Here is a 20,931-nt window from a genome sequence, read left to right as displayed (position 1 = left end):
AGTAGTCTTAGTACCTGATTCTGTGCAGGTTAGGAATATCGGTATAATGAGAGTACTAACTACAGCTGATCCTTAAACAACATGGGTTTGAATTGCGCGGGTCCACGTGATTTTTTTCACTAAATACTATACAGTACTGTAAATGTATTTTCCTTATGATTTTAACATTTTGTCTAGCTTACTTTGCTGTAAGAATACAGTATATAATACACATACAATATGTGCTGTGTTAGGAGGGCTTTGGTCAACAGGCTATTAGTAAAGTTTTTGGGAGTCAATGTTCTATGTGGATTTTTTTTTTTTTTTAAGATTTTATTTATTTGACAGAGAGAGACACAGCGGGAGAGGGAACACAAGCAGGGGGAGTGGGAGAGGGAGAAGCAGGCTTCCCACGGAGCAGGGAGCCCGATGCGGGGCTCGATCCCAGGACCTTGGGATCATGACCTGAGCCGAAGGCAGACGCCTAACGACTGAGCCACCCAGGCGCCCCTCTATGTGGATTTTTGACTGCACTGAGGGTCGGTACCCCTAATCGCTGGTGTTGCTCAGGGGCCAACCGTACCTACATTTATATAAATATCAAGCCATTTATGCATATTGTTTTAAAAACCAGTAACTTTGATAACGACTTTCTCTCAGCAGTTGCAGCCCGGGGCCCGTCAAGGGCCCAGAGGTTAGGTGCCCAGCATGGTGGTTAAGCATGCCAGCTCTGGAGCCAGACTGCCTGAGCTCAGTCCTGGCTCTCCTGCTTCCCAGCTGGGTGATTTGGGGCCAGTTACTTCAGCTCTCTGCCTGTGCTTCCTCACCTGAAATGGAGATGGGAACAGCACTTGGGGCACACAAGTGACTGTGGCTAAAATTTGAGTGCTTGACCATGTTTTGCTTCATAGCCTCATTTCCTCTCATTCAAAAAAAGTGCACAAGCCCCTGTTTTATCCCTACAGTATTCCGTTTCTCACCCCCGTCTTTTAGGCAAGAAGGTTGGAAGCATGTACCTTGCAGCAGAGCGTGACTAGCTTAAAGCCTGCTACCTGGACGCTGACACTAATTCCAGTATGCCACCAGACCACGAATCAGGCAAAGTGAGGCAGCCTCAAGCAGTGAGACTCTACAAAAAGCATAATCAACAGAATGAATACAAAGAGAGGGGCGAGACAGCTTCTAGTCAAGACAGGTGCCCACAAAGTAGGAGATGAGCAACACTCATCCAGCAGAGGGCAGGAGAAAGGCGTCCTGTCCAGGAAGCAGGTCACGTCAGACATTTCAGTGTGCGACCACACAAGCAAGAGCCCCACCAGACTTTGCCATCAAACAAGTTTCTAATTTGGCTTCCCATGTAGACGTGTCTACAAGGAGTCACAAACATGAACACGTGGGTCCCCTGACAGCTCTCTTTCTCACCCAGATCTGCATTCTGGTTTGTAAATCTGGTTGTAGACAAGAGATCAATCTGCTGGGCGGGGGGGGCGGGGGGAAATGGCCCCGGTGGTCTAGCGCTTTTGCGAAGGTAATGCCCTCCCACAGTCACCAAGCCTAAGCACCTAGTGATGCTGAGCACTGAGCTGGGCCCTGGGGACTCGAGTCCCAGTGGCTATCCTAAGGAGCTCAGAAACCGGAAGCCTACATGTCAGTCTGATTCACTAAGCGACATTTCTACCACGGACCTTCAACCTCTAGCGCTGGCCTCTTCCCACCCACAGCGTAGCAGGCCCAGTACCCCGGTATAGCAGCTCTCCTGGTGCGTGCTGCGGCCCTGACGCCATGAGCGTCCAGGCAGACAGCACAGGAGAGGTCCTGAAAAGTCTGCTTCAGGCCTCATGAGAAGCGGCAGCTCGGCCCGGGGCACTGCCTGCCGGTCAGTCAGTGAGCCTGGACCAAGGACACATGGAAGGGCAGGCTGGGCGGAGGGCAGGCCTCCCACTCCCCCTTGCCCTCTGGCCTCTTTGACTATAGAGCTCATGTCTATCTTACCAATTCTGAGATGTGCTGATTTTCCCATTTTAACACCTCTCAAATTGGACTGCATCTGAATTGATGGTGTCTTAGCACTGTGTCATTTAACAGTTCTAGTGGCATTTTTTTCTTAGTGGTATGAAACTAATTGTTTTACAACATGGTCCTTAGGTTCACTGATCTATAACTCTGGGCAAGAGCTGAAGAATATAAACTACTGAATAACGCAAGTAAAATTCTGCCCAGTTACAGCTACAATCGTTTAAGGAAAAGAATATTAAATATGAGAACTAGGGTCTAATCCCAGCTTAGCCCCTCATTTGCTGTGTGACTTGTGAAAACATCACATGAGGTGTCTGGATGTCTGTCTCATCTGTAAGATGGTGATACTAACCCCTGACCTTCCCTTTCTGGATTATATGGTCAAAGGCACTTTTCAATCATAGGTTCATTTTTTTGCCACCTTGATTAGAATGGACACATTTAACAGTCTATCTGCCGTAAGGATTATAATGAAATTCCAGTCGATCCTATTTCTCAAAATCAGTAAGTCTAAATGATATTTGACATCGCCTATTAAGCTGTTACCAGATGCCCATCATCTGCACCATCTCCTTCACCCTCAGCACAGCTCCCGCAGCCGCTGGAGTCGCCCGCTGCACGTGGGAGGGGAGAGGCTCGGGGAGGTTGAGCCCCTTGCCACAGGTGACACTACCAGGAACTGGCAGTGAGCCAGGACTCAGGCTAGGGTCCCCCCCAGCCTGCAGAGCCTGCCCTCCCCCGCCCTGTGCAGCACAAAGCCAGCTCTGGGGCACAAGCAAGGCCCTGGGCTAGGCCTCTTACCTGGCGGGACCAGCTTCACCTCGGTGCTGCGGCTCACTGCCTGGCTTCCACGGTAGGCACTGCACGTGTAGGAGCCCTCGTCTCTGGCCTGCAGGTTGTGGATCAGCAGCGTGCCATCTGGGGACTGGTGGACGCGATGCCCGTCGGCCCGCACCGGCAGCCCGTTCCTGGAGGGGAGAGGACGCTGGGAGAGCCGGCCAGGCCCAGGAGACAAAGGGAGGAGGTAATCATTGTGGACAGATGACCCTCACCTCGAGAAAGAGATGGGGCACCGTGCCAAAAAGAACGTTCTCAGAGCAAAATAACTCAAAAGTGAGGTGAACTCACCCCAACTGAGCACACTGATCTAAGTTATTGTGAATTTGCCTTTTAATCCACAAAGGAACCCCGCTCTCGCTTTTCATCAGCAAAGGTCTCTCAAGCAGCCATGAGGTGCCAGGCCCTGTGCTAGGTGAGGGACATAAGCGCTCCCTGCCTTGAGGGCACAGGGCTGGGATACAGGTGCTTAGGGGCGCCTTCCCTGAGGATGACCTAGCTGAGCCCTGACCTGAGGATGAGGAGGAACAGTTGGCCGGTGAAAGGGAGAATGAGGGGCTCGCGAGCTCGAAGGGAGGCCATGGTCAGAGCAGGGAGGGAAGTGGACACAGCCTAGACAGAGTTTGGCCTGGACCCTGGGGGAAATGGAGGGGTGTGAGCTAAGCGGGACTGACCAAGTATCCGCCCATGGAAAGGCTCGCCGACTGGGGCGAGGACAAGCCTGAAATCAGAGAGCAGGAAAGTGGCTACGGCAGAAGTGCACACATGCGAGGTCGGGCGAAGACATGAAGGATGACGGAGATTCCGGGCTTGGGTTACTGGGTAAGAGTGGTGCCCCTCCACCATGGGAAGATCCAGAGTGGGGAAGAGGGCTGAATGGTGAATGCTCTTTTCCACCATTTTGCATTTTGGGTGCCCGCAAGATACCGGGCAGCATTGGATTTGAGGTCTAGACCCAGATAGTGTATCAGCACTGGATGATCCTGGAAACCACGTGCCAACAAGGTTACCCAAGGTGAAGTTAGACAGACCAAGGACCAAGCACAGCCCCTGAGGTGCACCAGCCTCTGAGGGATTGGTGTGAGAAGATGAGCCAGCCAGGAAAACAAGCAGCGGCCAGAGGAAGAAGGCCAGACAACAGTAGTTTCCTGGAGCCAAGGGGAGGGAGCATGTCGGGAGGTGCAAGCGGTCAGCGGAAGGACACTGCAGGTCGTGTGGGGACTGAGATTTGTCCAGAGGATTTAGGAACAGGGCAGTATCCCTGGAGTGGGGGTGGATGTGAGCCGCTGTGAGGGGGAGACTCCAGATGAGGCCAGGGTCTGCAAGGACATGCAGGGTCAGAGGAGGGTATCTTTTGTTGTGCTTTGAAGAGGGGAGTCCTGAGTGTATTTGCTGCTAGGAAGATCAAGGAGAAGCAAAAATGGAAGATACAGGCCTGCTAGAATCATCAGAGGCCGGACGTGATCAGGGCAGGTCTGCACGGAGCACAGCTGCCCAGAAGCCTACAGAAGCTCCCAGCCACCGTCCCTACTCCTGCACACAGGCCCCTTCCCATTCTGACATCATCTCTTCTACTCACCTTTGAGGCTCAGTCAAGAACAGCCTTCCCCTCCTCAGCCTTCAAGGCCCAGCCAAAGTCACATGTGTGTCCAGTCCTTCCTGGATTCCCCCAGAGAGGAGGCAGCCTCCGTCCTCCAGGCACACACAGCACTGAGGGCAAACCTCTGGACCCCAGGGGACACGCGGCCATCTCCTGCCTGGGAGTATCTGGGGGGCCCAGATTACACCAAGATCCCCAGAGCCTAAGCTCTTCCTGACACATGGCAAGGAGGAAGGGGGCAAAAAAGTGTTTGCTGAAAGAATGAATAAAAGAGCAACTGATCTGGGGTAAAAGACCACTGAAGTCCCCAAAGTTGAGTATAGCCCAGTGGTTCTCAACCCCTGAGGGAGATTGTGTCACCCAGTGGACATTAAGAGACGTCTCTAGACATTGTCAATTGTCATGACTTGGGAGGGAGATCCTACTGGCATCTAGTGGGTAGATGGCCTGGATGCTGCTAAACATCCTCCAATACACAGGACAGCCCCGGCAATCAAGAATTATCCAGTCCGGGGCGCCTGGATGGCTCAGTCGGTTAAGCATCTGCCTTTAGCTCAGGTTGTGATCCCAGGGTGCTGGGATCAAGTCCCACATCGGGCTCCCTGCTCCACGGGGAGCCTGCTTCTCCCTCTCCCTCTGTCCCCGACCCCCACACTTGTATGCTCACGCTCTCTCTCAAAATCTTAAAAAAGACAATTATCCAGTTTGAAATACCGATAGTGCCAAGGTTGAGAAACACTGGTGTAGCCCGGCCAAGAGAGAGCAGTCCTTTGGGGCCGCATTATGTCGGGAAGAGGGTGCTGCAGCCCCCTCCCCTGGAGGCAGGAGTTGAAGAATGAATGGTGCGAACAGCAATATCCTTGCAGAAAGGTGGACCAACTCTCTGGGCTGCACAGCCTCAGGTGTGAGGGTCTGAGGGCCAGGCCTGTGTGGAACAGAGCCTTACCTGGACCATCTGATGTTTACGCTTTCTCCTGTCACCACACACAGCAGCCTGGCCGTGTCCCCCTCTGGCACCATCATAGTAGAGGGCAGCTCTGTGATGGTCAGCTCCCCTAGGCCCGAGGAGGAAGCACTGTCGGCCACTCGCCAATCCTGCCCCACCCATGCCGCCTGACCTCAGAGGTCACCTTCCGCTCAGGACTGCCACCTTACCCAGAACTCTGAGCTGGACCCATCTCTGGTCTCGGTCCTGCCCGTTGAAAGCAACACAGGCATAGAAGCCACCATCTTGCGCAACCACATGGCTGATGACCAGAGAGCCATCGGGCTGCAGCTGGTGTCTAGGAACAAAGCACAGTCAGGTGGCTCCATCCCCAGGGGGCTGGCAGGGTCTTCCTTTCCCTGGGGGGGTGCTGAGTGGCCCCTACTGTTCCGTGGGGTCTGAGCAAAGGGCCATCTGACCCTAGGCCCTGAGGTCCTCCAGCTGCTGGTACGCTTATTTACTGGGAGGGGCGTCCTTTAAGCCTGGCAATAAAAAACTCATTTCAAGCTTCCAGATACAAAATAATTCCGGTGTGGGTTTCTAGTTCTTGCTATACTCATTCAGCAGGCTCAGATCTCGGTTTTGCCGCTTAGGAGCTGTGTGGTGTTACGCTCCTGTGCGTAAAACGGGGATAAGATAGCACCTACCTCAATGTGGCCCTTGTGCAGAGTGTATAATGGGGAACAAGCCTCATACTCATAACGAGTACAGTAAATGTTAGCTGTTAGGATTACAGCCAGAAATGGGTCTGCCTCTTGTTTTGTCCCTCAGCCATCACCCCTCCTTAGCTGGCCCATTACTTCTCTGCACTAACCACACTGGAAAGACCCAGAGACCCAAATGTTGGTTTGCCCCAGGAACCCTACTGCCCAGCTGCAGCATCTCTCAAGAGCCCATGGAATCCTGCTCAGGACTGACCAGGGGTGGCGCCTGGCAGCTCCCTCCCCCGAGGCCTGCACAGGGTCAGGGGCTGGAGGTGGGACACGAGTGCTAAGAGAGGAGCTGAACACAAACCTGGGGGAAGAGAGGGGCTGCCCATCTCTCTGCCACTCAATGGCTGGGGGTGGGAAGCCCTCAGCACGGCAGGTCAACTGGATCCGCTGGCCTGGTCGGGCGTCCACCACCCCAGGCTGGTTCCTGTCCAGAAGCAGCCTGCAGAACGAGCACCCCCACAGCCATGAGGGGGGCCCTCTGCACAAGCCCACGGCCCCCTTCGCTCCTGCCAGATTCAGCTTCCTAACAGAGCTGCTTTGTCCTGGGCAGGACACCACCACCAATCACCTGGGGCTTTCTCACCTTCCCCACCGCCCACCCCCTCTGCCCCAGAATCTTGACTGTCACCGTCCTTGCCCTGCACCTCTGCTGCTCACTCCTTGACTTGTGCCCTCCAGCCCTCTGCAACGCCTCTATAAACTTCCTTCTAGGCCTTTGCAGGCCCTCTAGCTCCTGGTGTGTTTCCCTTCCCTCAGCCCCTGTGTCCTGGGCCTTGGACCATCCTTAACTGTTTGGGGAGGGGTGAAGGGCTCCCCTTCCTCCTAAGAGGCTGTGCTCAGGGAGCCACGTTTCTCTTGTCCTCACCAGGCAGAGTGCTCCCCTTCTTTCACCACTGAGACCCCCATCACCCCCGGCCCTCCAGTGGGGTAGGCTGAGAGCAGGACGGCACTGCTGCGCTGTTACCTGGTCGTGGGCCGAGGCTGCAAGGAGGAGATGGCCCCTAGGCCGCCTCTGTCCCCCACTAGGCTGGAGTCCCGAGGACTGTGGCCCTGGGCTGGGTCCCTGGTCTGAGGGAAGTGCCTTGGCTCAGCCTCAGGTAGCACGGCCACATCAGCCCCTGTCATGAGGCCAGGAGAAGGGGTGAGCTGTGGGGAGAGTGTGGTGGAAGGGGGGGGGCATGAAGCTGGCCAGGGACATGTGGAAAAATGAGCGCCACAAGGGGCAGGACCTCCACCTCGGCCCTTGCGGAGCGCCGTCCCTGCCAGCAGGAAGGGCCCCTCCAGTGTGGGAGCACCTGGCTCAGGCCTCCCGCCTAGGGCCCATGGGAATCCCCGGGGCAGAGACCTGTGACACGAAGCTGGATCTTCTGAGAGTCCCGGCCTGGCCGGCCGCTGCCACAGCTGTAGATGCCAGCATCCTCTGCCCGCAGGGGACTGATGACCAGGGAACCATCAGGCTGCAGCTTGTGCCTGAGTGAAGAGGTGGGGGCCTGAGCTCTGGGCTCCTGAGGACAATAAGCCTAGCCCGCCTCCGGCCCCAGCGCTCCTACCAGAGGGGACTGTAGCCCTGCGTGCATGCTCCCATCCCGGGGACATCAGGGGGCTGCCACACACATACCTGTCGGAGGAGATGGGCTGCCCGTCTTTCTGCCACCTGGCGTGGGGCTCCAGGGGCATGTCATCTTGGCAGAGGAGCTGCACCAACTGCCCCCGGGGGGCCTGCACCAGGGACGGCTCCGGGCCTGCCAAGCTGACCCTGGGGGGGGGGGGGCCGTGAGGACCCACACTGCTGGCTTGAGTGCCAGGACTGGAAACTCCCCTTTATCAGTGTCCCACCACAGAGAACTGGGCACCCATCCTGTCTCCAGCACTTTCGGGGTCAGCTCCAGAAGCCCATGGCCTCGGGAATCCCCCCTCTCCATCCTCCCCACACGCCCTTGGACGTTGCTACCTCAGCCTGGTCCTGTGACAGCAGCAGGGTAGGCGCAAAGCCCAGGGCGTGGAGGGGCCGGGACAGATTGCTCACGCCAGGTCCATGTGGGGAACTAAACCACATGCTCGACCTCTTCGGAATTTAAAGTTTTATTTTGTTTTTACTCTCCCCAAAGCTCTCATGACTCAGTCCCAAGACTGTGGAACCCACAGTAAATCTAAGAATATCACCATTTTATAGGTCAAGAAACTGAGGCTTGGAGAAGCTGGGGGACTTGTCGAAGGTCACGAGGCCTGCAAGCTTTCCCGACTAGACAGGCCCGGGTGTACAGGCAAGGTCTGGCCAAGATGGCAGCACCATTTACTGGCAAGTCTCCTGTCTCCAACGCCAGCTTCCCCATGTGTACATCGACAGGACCGGGGCCCTCCAGGCAGGGCTGTTCGGAGGACTTGAGGTTAGGGATGGGGAGGGAGGGCCTGCGGACCTCAGGGTTTTAGCTCCGACAGGTGCAGCCCCTGACCCGGGGAAGGTAAGGCCTCACCTGTAGGGGGAGCTGTGGGAGGGCGGCACTGGTCGCCCCGCATCTCCGCCCAGGCCAGGGGTTGGGGGCCCGAGCTCCCCGCCCCAGGGCCGTTCTCCAAACGCCCCAGGCTCTTGGTCTCGCCACCCGAGGCCACCGGAAGGCAAGAGCTTCGTCGGGACTGTGGCCCCCGTCCTGGGCCAGCTGGCCTCCTGCTGGCCTCCGGGACGGCTGCCGCCACCATCTGCGCGGGTGCTCGGGCCAGAGGCCCCTGGCTCGGGCCGGCGGGGCCCAGCGTGCGGCCCCCGGCAGCTGCTTATGCACTCCTCCTCAGAGGCAAAGTTATTGCCGTTGCCGTGGCACCCGCCGTACCAGAAGCGGTTACACTGGCCCACAGAGGGGACGAAGTACCAGCGGGCGGCCCAGTCCGCGCAGGAGCCGTGGGCGCTGGGCAGCAGGCACCGCACAGGGTAGGCTGAGGGGACAGGGAGGGTGCGTGTCATCAAGCCGAGGATGCTGCCCAGCAGAGCCCTGCCAGCAAGGGCCCACCGTCCCCTCCGCCTCGGACTTAGGAGCCAGGCCCTTCCCAGCTCACAGAGCACGTCTACACCCCTGCCCAGACCCCTGACCTGGCCCTGGGGGCAGAGTCTGCTCACTGCCCAGACCTACCTGGGCTCCACCCACAGAACTAGAGCCCTCCAGAAGGTCAGGGCCATGAGCAACCTGGACTGGCCCCCTCATGCCCCTCCCCTCCCCATGCCTGACCCAGGTCCCGAGAGTGCACGCACAGAGCAGCCCAAGGGCCTGGCTCATAAGAACCCAGCCCTCGGCTCCCAGGGACATCTGTGAAGGTGCCCAGTGAGGGGCCCGCCTTTGTTCCCAGGACCCCTCACCAGCCTCGAGCCCACCTGCAGCTGCCCCCAGCCTGCCTGTTCCAACCGCCCACCTCCCCAGCACGGCCCGCTCTACCTCTCCGCATGAACGTGGCTGGCCCCTGCTTAAAGCCCCCCCAGGGGCCCAGCCTCCTGCAGACCCTGACCATCAGCCCATCTGGCTTTTGAGGTCCCCCTGACAGTCCCTGGCAGTGCCGCCCACACATGCTCCTGCCTCGGCGACCTCCCTCCAGGACTCATCCCAGGCACCGTGGGGACACCCCTGTCCATCCTGGCACTGACCACCATTCCATCTCTGCCTCTAGAGGGCGCTGAGCCCCAGGGGGGTGGGGGCCAGGACAAGCCCTCCTTCTCTGTGGGGGCCCTGCCCCAGCTCTCCTCGCCTCCCACAAGCAGGCAGGTGGTCTCAAGGGCAAACTACTGGGAACGAGAACAACATGGCCCCGTCCTCGGACCTGGCGCCTAGTAAGTGAGCAGTAAACATCTGAAGAAATGAATGAATCACTGAGCTAGTAGGAAGCTCCAGGTGGGGGCCCGGTGGAGGTGTGGGGGGCAAAGGGGGGCCGGAGCCCACTCACCAGGAAGCGTGCTGGGACACCCACTCACCGTAGCTGGGCTGGCCCCCGCAGCCTTCCCCCAGAGGGCCGGCCGCAGAGGCCACCCCGTCATAGCAGCAGCCGAACTGGGAGCCCCGGCACTCAGGGGGCTCGTTCTGCTGAGCCTGGGGCCGGTGGGCCGTGGGGGCCTGGGGAGGGAGGACAGGAAGAGGGAGGGGCAGGGTTAGGAGCCCATGATGCAGAACCCCAGCCCCAGGGGAGCTCAGAGGCCCGGGGAAGGTCAGACGAAGCCCCCTGCACACGCCACCCCGTCTCCAGCCCAGGCCCGTCTCAGAAGCCCTGTGGGCCAGCAGCCGGCAGGGACCTCCTTTCTCCCAAGCCCAAGTTACAGACAGCCTGGGTCACAGTGGCGCTGAGCAGGCTTGGGGGCTGGATTCCCGCCCCCCCACACCGCCCCCCTGTGTGACCGACACTTACCGAGAAAGCCACTGCTCTTGACCCCGGCCTTCGCCCCACGTTGTCACTGCTGTAAGACCCTGCGCAGCCAGCGTGCCAGGGCCCCTCAGCCACAGACACCCCGTCGGGGCAGCACCCGTACCTAGACAAGCGCCACACGGCTGTCTGCTCACCAACCAGCCCTGATGGCCGACCTTCCCAGCATCCTGGGACCCAGGCTCTGAGGCTGCCCGCGCTGGGGGCCGAGCAGCTGAGGACCCGAGCGGGAGACAGCGTGGCCCCGCACCCGGGCCCGACCATTCCACGTGCCGAGGCTCTGCCGCGTCCCCCAACCGCCCAGCGGCTGCCACGGAGGCAGCAGAAACCCAGCAGGCAGAGCCACTGCCCTGATACCTGACGGATCCCACCCCGAAACCAAGGTGGAGACTCACTGAGCCTGCCCACATAGCGGGTCCCCAGGGAGGCTTTACAAAAAGGAAGGTGAAGGAGGAACGCATCAGAGCACCTTCCACGCCCCAGGCACCATGGGACTGTTCCATCCTCACAGCAACCCCAGCCGGGGGCTGTCACGGTTCCCACATCTCAGCAGAGGAAGCCAAGATCAGAGAAGTTAAGGAACTTGCCCCCATCACCCAGCACGCGGCTGGTAAGTGACTGAGCTGGGAATCCCGCCCGGCTCCCAGGCCGCTGGCCCCAAAGTCTGCGCTCTGAGCATCCCAGCCCCAGAGAGACTGGGAGACTGCTTTGGAGCTGAACGCTAGGATGATATCCCATGTGCCTTCCCAGAGCCTCAGGCTACACCTCCACAGGCAGACTTCTGTAGCAAGAGCGGAGATTTTTACCCCCACTCTGCACATTAGGGAGATCAGCGACAGGAAGCAGAGTCCCCAAGACGGCACAAGCAGGGAAGCCGGAAGACACCTCCAGAGTCCCAGTCCTGAGCTCTGCAAACCCCCCCTCCACCCTCCCTGCGCAGAGTCATGGCCCTGCCCATCAGATACCACCCCCACCAACACACACACTTTTTCCTCTCTGACCTGGTAAAGAGGAAGAGGCCCCTACCTGCTCTGCTGACATGAGGTCCCAGGGCAGCCCTGCTGCTGCGGCCCCAGAGACGTGGTGTGGCCATCAGGGCAGCACCCATAGGGGCTCTGTCTGCAGTCTTGGGGTGCCAAGCCAGACCGCAAGGGCTGCCGGTGTGGGGACTGCGGCAGAGAGGGGGCTAGGCCTGGCAGGTGAAGGCCCTGGGCTCTTCTGGGATTACCCTGGACTGAGGGTTGCTCCTGGGGGAGCCACCACTGGTCTCTGGAATCTAGAAAGAAGAAGGAAAAGATACCTGCGGTCTCCACCTGGCTGCTCACCTCCATCTGTCCACACCAGACCTACCTTCTCCATCCCCCCCTAAACCACCTGCCCCACCTTCAACCTCCATCTCCTGGGCTCTGGGTTGGGGGCTTCCACTGAGCTTCTCACCTGAGGTGGGGGCCACCTGAGGGCCCAAAGACATCCGGGGATCCCTGGAGCTGACGTGCACGTCCTGCATGCTGGGGACTTCTGCAGGGAGCAGAGAGTCAGGCCTGAGCAGTGGCCACCCTAACCACCATGTGCTCCCACCCCACTGCTCAGGCAAGGCCTGGGGCACCCAGGACAGCGGAAGTGAAAATGAGCAGACCTGTGATTTCATAAAACACCCTTCCCATGTTTCAAGAGTCTTTAGTCACTTAGAAAAAGCTAATGTTACATGTTCAGCAAAAAGAAAAGCCAGATATAAAATTAGTATCTATGTTTGATGCCAACTAGATTGAATTGATGAAAACACAAACAATCCAATTAAAAAATGGGCAAAGTGGGGCGCCTGGTTGGCTCAGTCGGTAGAGCACGTGACTCTTGATCTTGGGGTCATGAGTTCGAGCCCCATGGTGGGTGCAGAGATTATCTTAAAATCTTAAAAAAGAGGGGCGCCTGGGTGGCTCAGTCGTTAAGCGTCTGCATTCGGCTCAGGTCATGGTCCCAGGGTCCTGGGATCGAGCCCCGCATCGGGCTCCCTACTCCCTGCTCCGCGGGAAGCCTGCTTCTCCCTCTGCCACTCCCCCTGCTTGTGTTCCCTCTCTCGCTGTGTCTCTCTCTGTCAAATAAATAAATAAAATCTTTAAAAAAATAAAAAATAAAATCTTAAAAAAGAAATAAAAAAAAATAAAATTGGGCAAAGAACTTGAACAGACATTTCTCCAAAGAAAATATACAAAGGACCAACAAGCACATGAAAAGATGCTCACCATCATCACTCATTAGGGAAATGCAAATCAAAGCCACAAGGAGCTACTCCTTCACACCCACTGGGAGGGCTCTAATCAAAAAGGCTGAAATAGTAAGTGCTGGTGAGGATGTGGACAAACTGGAGGCCTCATGCGTTGCAGATGGAAATGTAAATTGGTACAGCCACCGTGGAAACAGTTTGGCAAGTCCTCCAAAAGTTAAACACAGAGTCCTCATAGAGCCCAGCAATTCCACTCCTAGGTATGTACCCAAGAGAAATGAAAACATAGGTTGACACAGAAACTCATACATGAGCGTTTATAGCAGTTGTATTCATTAGAGCCAAAAGCTGGAAACAATCCAAATACATATGAGCTGAGGAAAGAATAAGCAGGTCGTGGTATACCCATAGAATTGCTATCAGCCATAAAAAGGACGAAATGCCGATGTATCCAGGCTCCAGCCCGGATGAACCTCAACAGCACTCCGCCGGGTGAAAGAGGCGGGCACGAAAGCTGTGCTACCCCTTTTACACGGTATTTCCAGGATAGGCAAATCCGACAAGACAGAGGGCAGATCCGGTTACCAAGGAAGGAGGTTAGGGATAGTGGGGAGTGATCAGTTAATGCGTACAGGGAGCTTTTATGGGTGATAAAATATGGTGTTTGTACAACATCGTGAGTATACAAAATAACACCAAAGCATTAGCTTTACCATGGTTAAATGTATGTTTTGTGAACTGCACCTCAAGAAAAAAATTCCATATTAAAAACAACTGGATCATTTTATTTTATTTTATTTATTTATTTTTTTTTTTTTTTAAAGATTTATTTATTTATTTATTTGAGAGAGAGAGAATGAGAGAGCAAGCACATGAGAGGAGGGAGGGTCAGAGGGAGAAGCAGACTCCCTGCCGAGCAGGGAGCCCGATGCGGGACTCGATCCCGGGACTCCAGGATCATGACCTGAGCCGAAGGCAGTCGCCTAACCAACTGAGCCACCCAGGCGCCCCAACTGGATCATTTTAAACACACATACACACACACACACAATTTGAATGATAGATGAAGGAACAAAAGGAGTAGATCATGAAAAAGCACATATAACTAAACAGCCATTATAGAACTTAGGTGTGGATACATGGCTGCTTCCTATGCAGTTCAACTACTTCAAACAACTCTGTATGTTTAAAATTTTCCACCATCCTTCCTCAAAAAATTAAAAGTAGAATTACCATGTAATTCCACTACTATTTACCCAAATACGAAAACACTAATTCAAAAAAATATATGCACCTCTGTCTATAGCATTTATAATAGTCAAAATATAGAAGCAGCCTAAGTGTCTATCCACAGATGAATGGATAAAGACAAAGTGATACACACACACACACACACACACACACAATGGAATAGTACTCAGCCATAAAAAAGAATGAAATCTCATCACTTGCAACAACATGGATGGATCTAGAGGGTATCATGCTAAGCAAAATAAGTCAGAGAAAGATAAACACTGAATGATTTCACTCATATGTGGAATTTAAGAAACAAAACCAACAGAGAAAAAAGAGACAAACAAAAAACCAGGCTCCTTAGCTGTAGAGAACACACCGATGGTTACCGGAGGGGAGGTGGGGGGGGGATGGGTAAAGGGGATTAAGAGGGCACTTATCATGATGAGAACTGAGTACAGAATTGCTGAATCACTATGTTGTATACCTGAAACTAATATAACACTGTGTATTAACTGTACTGGAATTAAACAAACAAATAAACAAATAAGTAGGCCTGTCTTTCCAGCATGGGGAATCAGATTAGGGGCTGCTCAGAAACAGGAAAAAAAATTTTTTTTACCATTTTATTGTCCAACTTGGTAAACTTACTAAAAATCATAAATTACCGTTAGAGTGGGTGAATTTTATGGTATATGATATTTAACCACTTCCAAGTTACTAAAAAGATTTTTCATCATAAAATGGAGAAAAAAATGCAAAAGACTGAGTAAATATGGATGACAGGAATTTTTGTAATGATGCATAACAGGACATGCCCCAAAATGCTCATGGTTCCAAGCACCCGGAGTGGGGGGGAAGGGCAGCAGGTGGTGGGGGTCCCCTCCTTCTATTTGTTGGTGCATTTCAAATTTTCCACAGTAAGCATACTACTACATAATGGAGTAGTTATATAAAAGAAGTGAAGGGGCACCTGGGTGGCTCAGTTGGTTAAGCGTCTGCCGTCAGCTCAGGTCACGATCCCAGGATCCTGGGATCTGGGATTGGGCTCCCTGCTTCTCCCTCTCCCTCTGCTCCCCTCCACCCTGCTCTCACATGCTCTCTCAAATAAATAAAGTCTTACAGAAAAAAAAAAAAGTGAAAATTCCATCCCCCTCTGGACTACATCTTGCCAGTCCCTAGAAAATATTTAAAAAATAATTTAGGGTTGGAAAAATCTAGTAGATATGCAGTAAAATCTTTGCTTTCATTTCACTGCCTATCCTGCCCAGGCCAAGCCCTGGGACGAGGCAGATGCACATTCTCTCCCCAGTTCCACCATCGCCTGCCAGCACCTCCCACCTCCAGCGCTGCAGTCCCAGGCCCCAGCCAGCCTGGGAATAGGCCCCTAGCTTCTTCTCTTCCACCTTCCCAGGCTTCGAGTGCAGCACCACTTCCCGCGCACCCTCTGGGCACCAGGCTCTGCTGGGCAAGTGCCTGGCCCTTCGTTTTCACAACTCTTGCTGGCCCTTGGATTTCTGCAGCCTGCTCCCCACCAGGCTCCCACTCCAACCGGCTCCACTTCAGTCTGGCCCTCGGGCAGGCGCCATGTCTGTCCTCCTCAAGACCTTTCATGGTATCACTGTTGAGCTCCAAAGCTTTCAGTGGCTCCCCTGGGCCTATTAGACAAATTTAATCTGCAGCCCAGCCTGAGGTCCCCAGGACAGACCTCCTGCCACCACCCCCACGTCCTTGGCTGAGGGCGGGTTCTGGGGCCCCTGCTGGCCTCACTCAGAGCTACTGAGTACTTGAAATGTGACCAGAGTGACTGAGAAACTACGTTTTACATTTATTCTAATCAGAATTAATTTTAAAGTGACGCTTGATTCATTTATTAGAAAATGCTTCAGTACGTTTGGAACAACTTGGGTGTGTGAATCTACTTTTCCAACTGCACATTCTATAAAATCTAAATATAGATCAAGTATGCTAGTGAAATTTTGCACTGAATTAAGATATGCTATGTGAACAATAAATACATTGGTTTTGGAAGATTTATTTTTTTAATCTTGTGAAAAAAGAATGTAAAATATCCTATTCATAATTCTTATACTGATTACATATTAAAAATATTTAATTGGGTTAATATAAAACATTATTTAAATAAAAAAATTTTAGGGGTACCTGGGTGGCTCAGTCAGTTAAGCGACAAACTCTTGATTTCGGCTTAGGTCATGATCCCAGGGTCCTGGGGTCAAGCCCTGCATAAGGCTCTCTGCTCAGCAGGGAGTCTGTCTGTCTCTCTCTCCCTCTGCCCCTCCCCTACTGGCGTTCTTTCTCTCTCTCTCTCACTCTCTCTCAAATAAATAAATCTTTAAAAAAAATTTTTTTTAAACAATCTCTACACCCAACGTGGGGCTCAAATTCACAACCCCAAGATCAAGAGTCGCACACTCTTCTGACTGAACCAGCCAGGAGCTCCTTAAATGTAATTTTTTTTTTTCTTTTTATGTTGGCTCCACACCCAGCGTGGAGCCCAATGCTGGGCCTGAACTCAGGACCCTGAAATCAAGACCTGAGCTGAGATCAAGAGTCAGATGAGCCACCCAAGCGCCCTAGAAACCACCTAAATTCTAACTTCCCGCCCATCATGGACTTCTGTAGAGAAATCATGAAGCTGAAAAATGTTCACCCACCAAGTGGCTCTAACAGGGAAAAGCGCCCAGAGCATCTGGCATATGTAACAAAGCCCGCTAACGACTGGATCCCACTAAAGCATGGGATCAGGGCAATTTCCATTTCTATGCTGCTTTCCTAATTTCTCCAAATTTTCCACAATGAACAGAGATTATTTTATAAAAATAGCCATTAAGGTTATTTCTTTTACAATTCAGCCTGGCCTGAAATGCTTTCTTTCCTTGCCACCTATGTGAATGCCTCTCTGGGGGCAGGCTCAGGGCCACCTCTTCCAGGAAGGCATCCATGGCTCCAGGAGGAACCTCCTGCTCATGCCCCACAAGGGCCAGGCCAGGCTGAGGCACCCCAGGAGCCTGACCCCGGGGCCCCCACATGGCCTCACCACCACCACCATTACCGACCCTTTGCTTACCAAGCTCTGTGTGTTCAGACACAGTGCCAACTGACCACCGTAAGAAAAGCACTCTTTTTAACCCCATTGTACAGATGGGCAAATCGAGAATCAGGGAGGAGAGGTGCTTGCCCGGGCAGGGTGTGGGTGCAAGGGGGAGAGGCCGTGCGGTGGTCAGCAATGGAGTAGACTGAACTGTCAAGTTCAGGCCACTGGTTCTCAGCCACCGTGCCCCATGCCTCCCTTCGAACTCTACCATCCTGGCTCACGGGGCCCCCAGCACTAGCACATCCGGGCCAGACACACCTCCCTGCGGTAGCAGAAGGCCACCATCCACCCCCCTCAGCTGAGCCCCAACCCACGTTCTTCCTCAATATCACATCCTCACACCAAGCAAGTACTGGCCCCGGGCCCTTCGTGCTGCAGCTCCTCAGGCCTGGGACGTCTTCTTTGCCAGTGGGGTTGGGTGTGAGGAGAAGGGGAAGACAAAGGCAGGAGCAGTGCGTACTCACTCAGTCACTCAATAAACATTTACTGAATACCCAGCTCGTGCTAAGTTCTTGGGGCGGCGGGGGTGGGGAGGGAGGTATAAATAGCAAGGAGGAAGTCAGGGACCTGGCCCTCAAGGAGCTCCGAGCTAGTAGGCCTGACAAGCCGCACACGATCGCTGCGGCCCGAGGAAACCAACCCGAGATGGATGGCCGGTACGTGGGCTCTGGGGGTGCGAGAAGGATGCTGCCTCTGCTGGGCAAACGAGCCGGCCCGTGAGGCGGCACAGACGGGCACTCTGCCGAGGGAGCATTGTGGGGGGGGGCCCTGGCGCAGGGGAGACAGGCGGGGCCCGCACGGCCTCTCCCCCTTGCACCCACACCCCGCCCTTACCTGGCGGAAGATGGCAGGGCTGTGAGTTACAGGGCTCCACCTCCCCGGGCTTGGACAGCGGCAGGCTCCCGCAGCGGCTGGCCGGCCCAAGGGCACAGAGGACCTGGCGCCTCCGAGTCCCCCCGCTGCAGCTCTTGGAACACTGGGGCCCACGGGGTGGGCGTGGGAAGAAAGAACAGGCTCACAAAAGGAGAGAGCCCCCGAGGCTGGGGGTCCCCACAAGGAAGAGAGGTAGGGGGAAGGTGCCTGGGGAGGCAGGTCAGACCCAGGGATGGGCACGTGTCCAGCCACCTGCCAGAGACCCAAGGGACCAGGACTGGGCAGCAGGGATGAGGGGGAAGTGGGCAAGCACTCACTAGGCCCCAGGCGCCCACGTGCCAGGCCTGGTCATGGATGGGGGGACAGTCTTCACGCACACAGGGTTCAGTGACGGGGGGGCGGTCCTCCGAGGAGCACGCCGTAGCATGGAGCAGAGAGCCCTCCTCACTCCGGCAAGTGACGCTCCGCCTCCGGACGCCAGCGCCGCAGCTGACAGAGCACTGTAAGGAGCGGGCTGTCGGCGGGAGCTTGTCCTCGCCCGGAGGAGCCCTGCCGGGTCAGACAGCCGGAGGCCCCCCCGCCTGGCAGGGAGGGTGGACGGCACCCTATGGCCCATGCCCAGCTCCCAGGCTCAGAGAGGCTGAGCCACTCCTCTGAGGTCACGTAGCCTACACCACCCCTGCTGACGCCAAGCTCAGGGACACTTTGCACGTTCCCTTGTTCGAGACTTGAACATATGTAGGTGCTGGATGCGGTGACCAGCAGCCCCAGTCAGGGCCGGCTCCTCCCTCACCCCCAAAGCAAGGCGCCCGGCTGCTCCTTCGTGCCAAGACAAAGCCTTTCCCGCCCTGCCTGGGATCCTGCAGAAGGAGGAGGAGTCCAAACACCTGCTCCTAGTCCCAGCCTCCACAGCGGCTTCCAAGACGACCTAGCAGGTCCCTTTACCTCCCAGGATCTGCTTCCCCGGTGGAGGCCAAGCTTCCCAGCCCAGCTCTGCTGCGGCCCCAGCCGCCAGTCCCAGCGCCTGATTCCGTCCCCAGCCTGCCCCAGCCCCACGGGGCAGAGGCCTCACCTCTCCCCACGGCTCTGCCCTCCAGGCTGCACAACGCTGCAGGGGACAAGCCCGCGTGGCAGGGGGCTTCCCAGGCAGGCCTGCACACTCCGCCTCCTCGGCGGCCTCCTGGACGCCAGCCCCATCGGACGAGACGCAGTAGACAGAGCGGGACTGGGAGCCACCACCACAGGAGGCCGAGCAGGGCGACCAGGGCCCCGTCTTCCAGCTGGCAGGGAGCAGGGATCCGGTGAGGCTGGCCCAGCAGCAGGGCCGGGTCCAGGGAGCACCAACTGTCACACACAGGAGCGGACTGGGGACCCCCCAACCTGGCCCGTCCTAACATCTGGGCCTGTACGGGTGAGGGGCGGAACGCTCTGCATAAAAGGCCAAGCCCCCCCCCCCCAGCCCCCGCTCTGCTTGCCATCTCTCACCACCGAGCACTGGTCCCTACAACACAGAGCCTGGCTGCCCCCCGCCCCAGCTTTCCTGTCCTCACCTGTATCCCGTTCTCACCAGGTCCCCTGTCAGCCCCAGCCAGACTCCACTGCCTCTGTTGGGGGCATCTCCCAGAGGGGCCATGCTCACCCACGTGTGGAGTGGCCCTGAGGCACCGGAGGAAAGGGCAGCCCCAGCTGCACCATGCAAAGCCAAGCCCACCACCATCCTGCAAGGCCAGATGCCACCAAGGCCATGAGGGCGGAAGGATGGCACCAGCCAGGCAGGGAGCCTGCGGCCTGCAGATTACCTGTTCCTGCATGCATGCTGGGCCCCAGCAAGGTGCCACGCTCTGGGCCGGGGCAGGTAAGAGGTCCTTTGTGCGGGAACAAAGGCATTACTGATGCCCACAGGCCCCCTGGCCCAGTCCCTGGCCCACTTCCTGGCATCTGTCGAGCCAAGTCCCCTGCTGGCTCGGACAGGGCCTCCAGTACCTTCCCCCTCGCTCCCACTACCAGCCTGGACACTCTGGACACTGAGTGGGCACACACAGGTGGACAGAATAGCCCCGGATCTCCCGCTCATGCCCCCCGCCCCGCTGCTTCCCCCCGTTACAGCTGCCTCCTCCCCACTCCACCACAGGTGTAGGGAGCCGGGGACACCTACCTGTTTGCTCAACTCCTAGAGTAGCCCAGAGACCCCACGGCCTTCCCACCCAAGGGCTTGGGCCCCACCATGGGGGGAGGGGCTGGCAAGGGCCTTACCGCTTGGTCTGCGGGCAGGGGTGAGTGCTGCAGGGGCGGCGGTCAGCCGGCCGCAGCTGATGCTGGCACATGTGGTCAGGGTATACCTCGTCGTCAGTGGTGCAGAACACCGGGCGGGACTGGTGACCTGCAGAGGCCCGGCCATCAAGGGCAGGTGGTCAGTCAGCAGTCACCAAATGCATTCTCTGGGCTGGGCACCATTCTGCACGCATCCCAAGTGTCATCTTGATTAAGCCTCAAATGACCCCCTGGGATAAGTGCCATCATCACCCCCAATTCACAGAGGAGGAAACTGAGGCTTGAGGGGTGTTATCTGAGGTGCTGGAGCCCTGCTCTGACACCTGGTCACCCGCTGGGCTGGGCCCCTGCTGCCCACGGAGGGCCGTCTCCTCCGGGATTCCGCCACCTCGGGGAAGCCTCTGGTTCTCTTAGCTTCGGGGTTGGGTAAGGGGGACCCTTCATGGAGTCCCCAAGCCCTGCGGTTCCCCCCCGTGACCCCCACGACATGCAAATGGCCCACCTCCACCGCACTCGGCGCTGCAGTCACTCCACGAGCCGTGGGCCCAGCGGAAGCCGGGCGGGGGGCTGCCCAGGGCCAGGTGGTACTCGTAGCGCACGCCCGGGTTGGGCTCCTGGCTGAGGAGCTGTGCGGGAGGGTCCTCGCTGAGGCCTGCCCCCGTGGGGGGACCGGGCGCCCACCCCCCGCCCCCG

The 20,931-nt window shown here is 56.5% G+C and overlaps 1 protein-coding gene across 20 annotated transcripts in view; it reads right to left on the bottom strand.

Annotated features, from left to right (window-relative positions):
* Nucleotides 1-20,931, bottom strand: part of PAPLN (papilin, proteoglycan like sulfated glycoprotein) — a 34,765-nt gene that overhangs the window by 4,075 nt on the left and 9,759 nt on the right. For 13 of the 20 annotated variants that reach the window (XM_078053894.1, XM_078053885.1, XM_078053889.1 and 10 more), the window contains 18 exons: nt 20,741-20,864; nt 20,221-20,347; nt 19,767-19,832; nt 19,040-19,247; nt 18,285-18,467; nt 17,929-18,070; nt 11,963-12,043; nt 11,552-11,801; nt 10,511-10,631; nt 10,083-10,221; nt 8,605-9,058; nt 7,749-7,886; nt 7,476-7,600; nt 7,095-7,248; nt 6,432-6,569; nt 5,588-5,715; nt 5,379-5,487; nt 2,797-2,963 (listed from right to left, as the gene is read on the bottom strand). In XM_078053894.1, coding sequence (XP_077910020.1) covers nt 2,797-2,963; nt 5,379-5,487; nt 5,588-5,715; nt 6,432-6,569; nt 7,095-7,248; nt 7,476-7,600; nt 7,749-7,886; nt 8,605-9,058; nt 10,083-10,221; nt 10,511-10,631; nt 11,552-11,801; nt 11,963-12,043; nt 17,929-18,070; nt 18,285-18,467; nt 19,040-19,247; nt 19,767-19,832; nt 20,221-20,347; nt 20,741-20,864 — 2,854 coding nt within the window. Of the gene's footprint in view, nt 1-673; nt 807-959; nt 1,109-2,796; nt 5,508-5,587; nt 5,716-6,431; nt 6,570-7,094; nt 7,249-7,475; nt 7,601-7,748; nt 7,887-8,604; nt 9,059-10,082; nt 10,222-10,510; nt 10,632-11,551; nt 11,802-11,962; nt 12,044-17,928; nt 18,071-18,284; nt 18,468-19,039; nt 19,248-19,766; nt 19,833-20,220; nt 20,348-20,740; nt 20,865-20,931 lie in introns of those variants that run through there. The other 7 variants (XR_013440771.1, XM_078053898.1, XR_013440772.1 and 4 more) reach the window with 7 other exon arrangements.

The sequence above is a fragment of the Halichoerus grypus genome, chromosome 8 (assembly GCF_964656455.1).
Source record: "Halichoerus grypus chromosome 8, mHalGry1.hap1.1, whole genome shotgun sequence".
NCBI lineage: Eukaryota > Metazoa > Chordata > Mammalia > Carnivora > Phocidae > Halichoerus > Halichoerus grypus.
The sequence above is the reverse complement of the archived record's forward strand: the minus strand, read 5'-3'. Positions and strand labels throughout refer to the sequence as shown.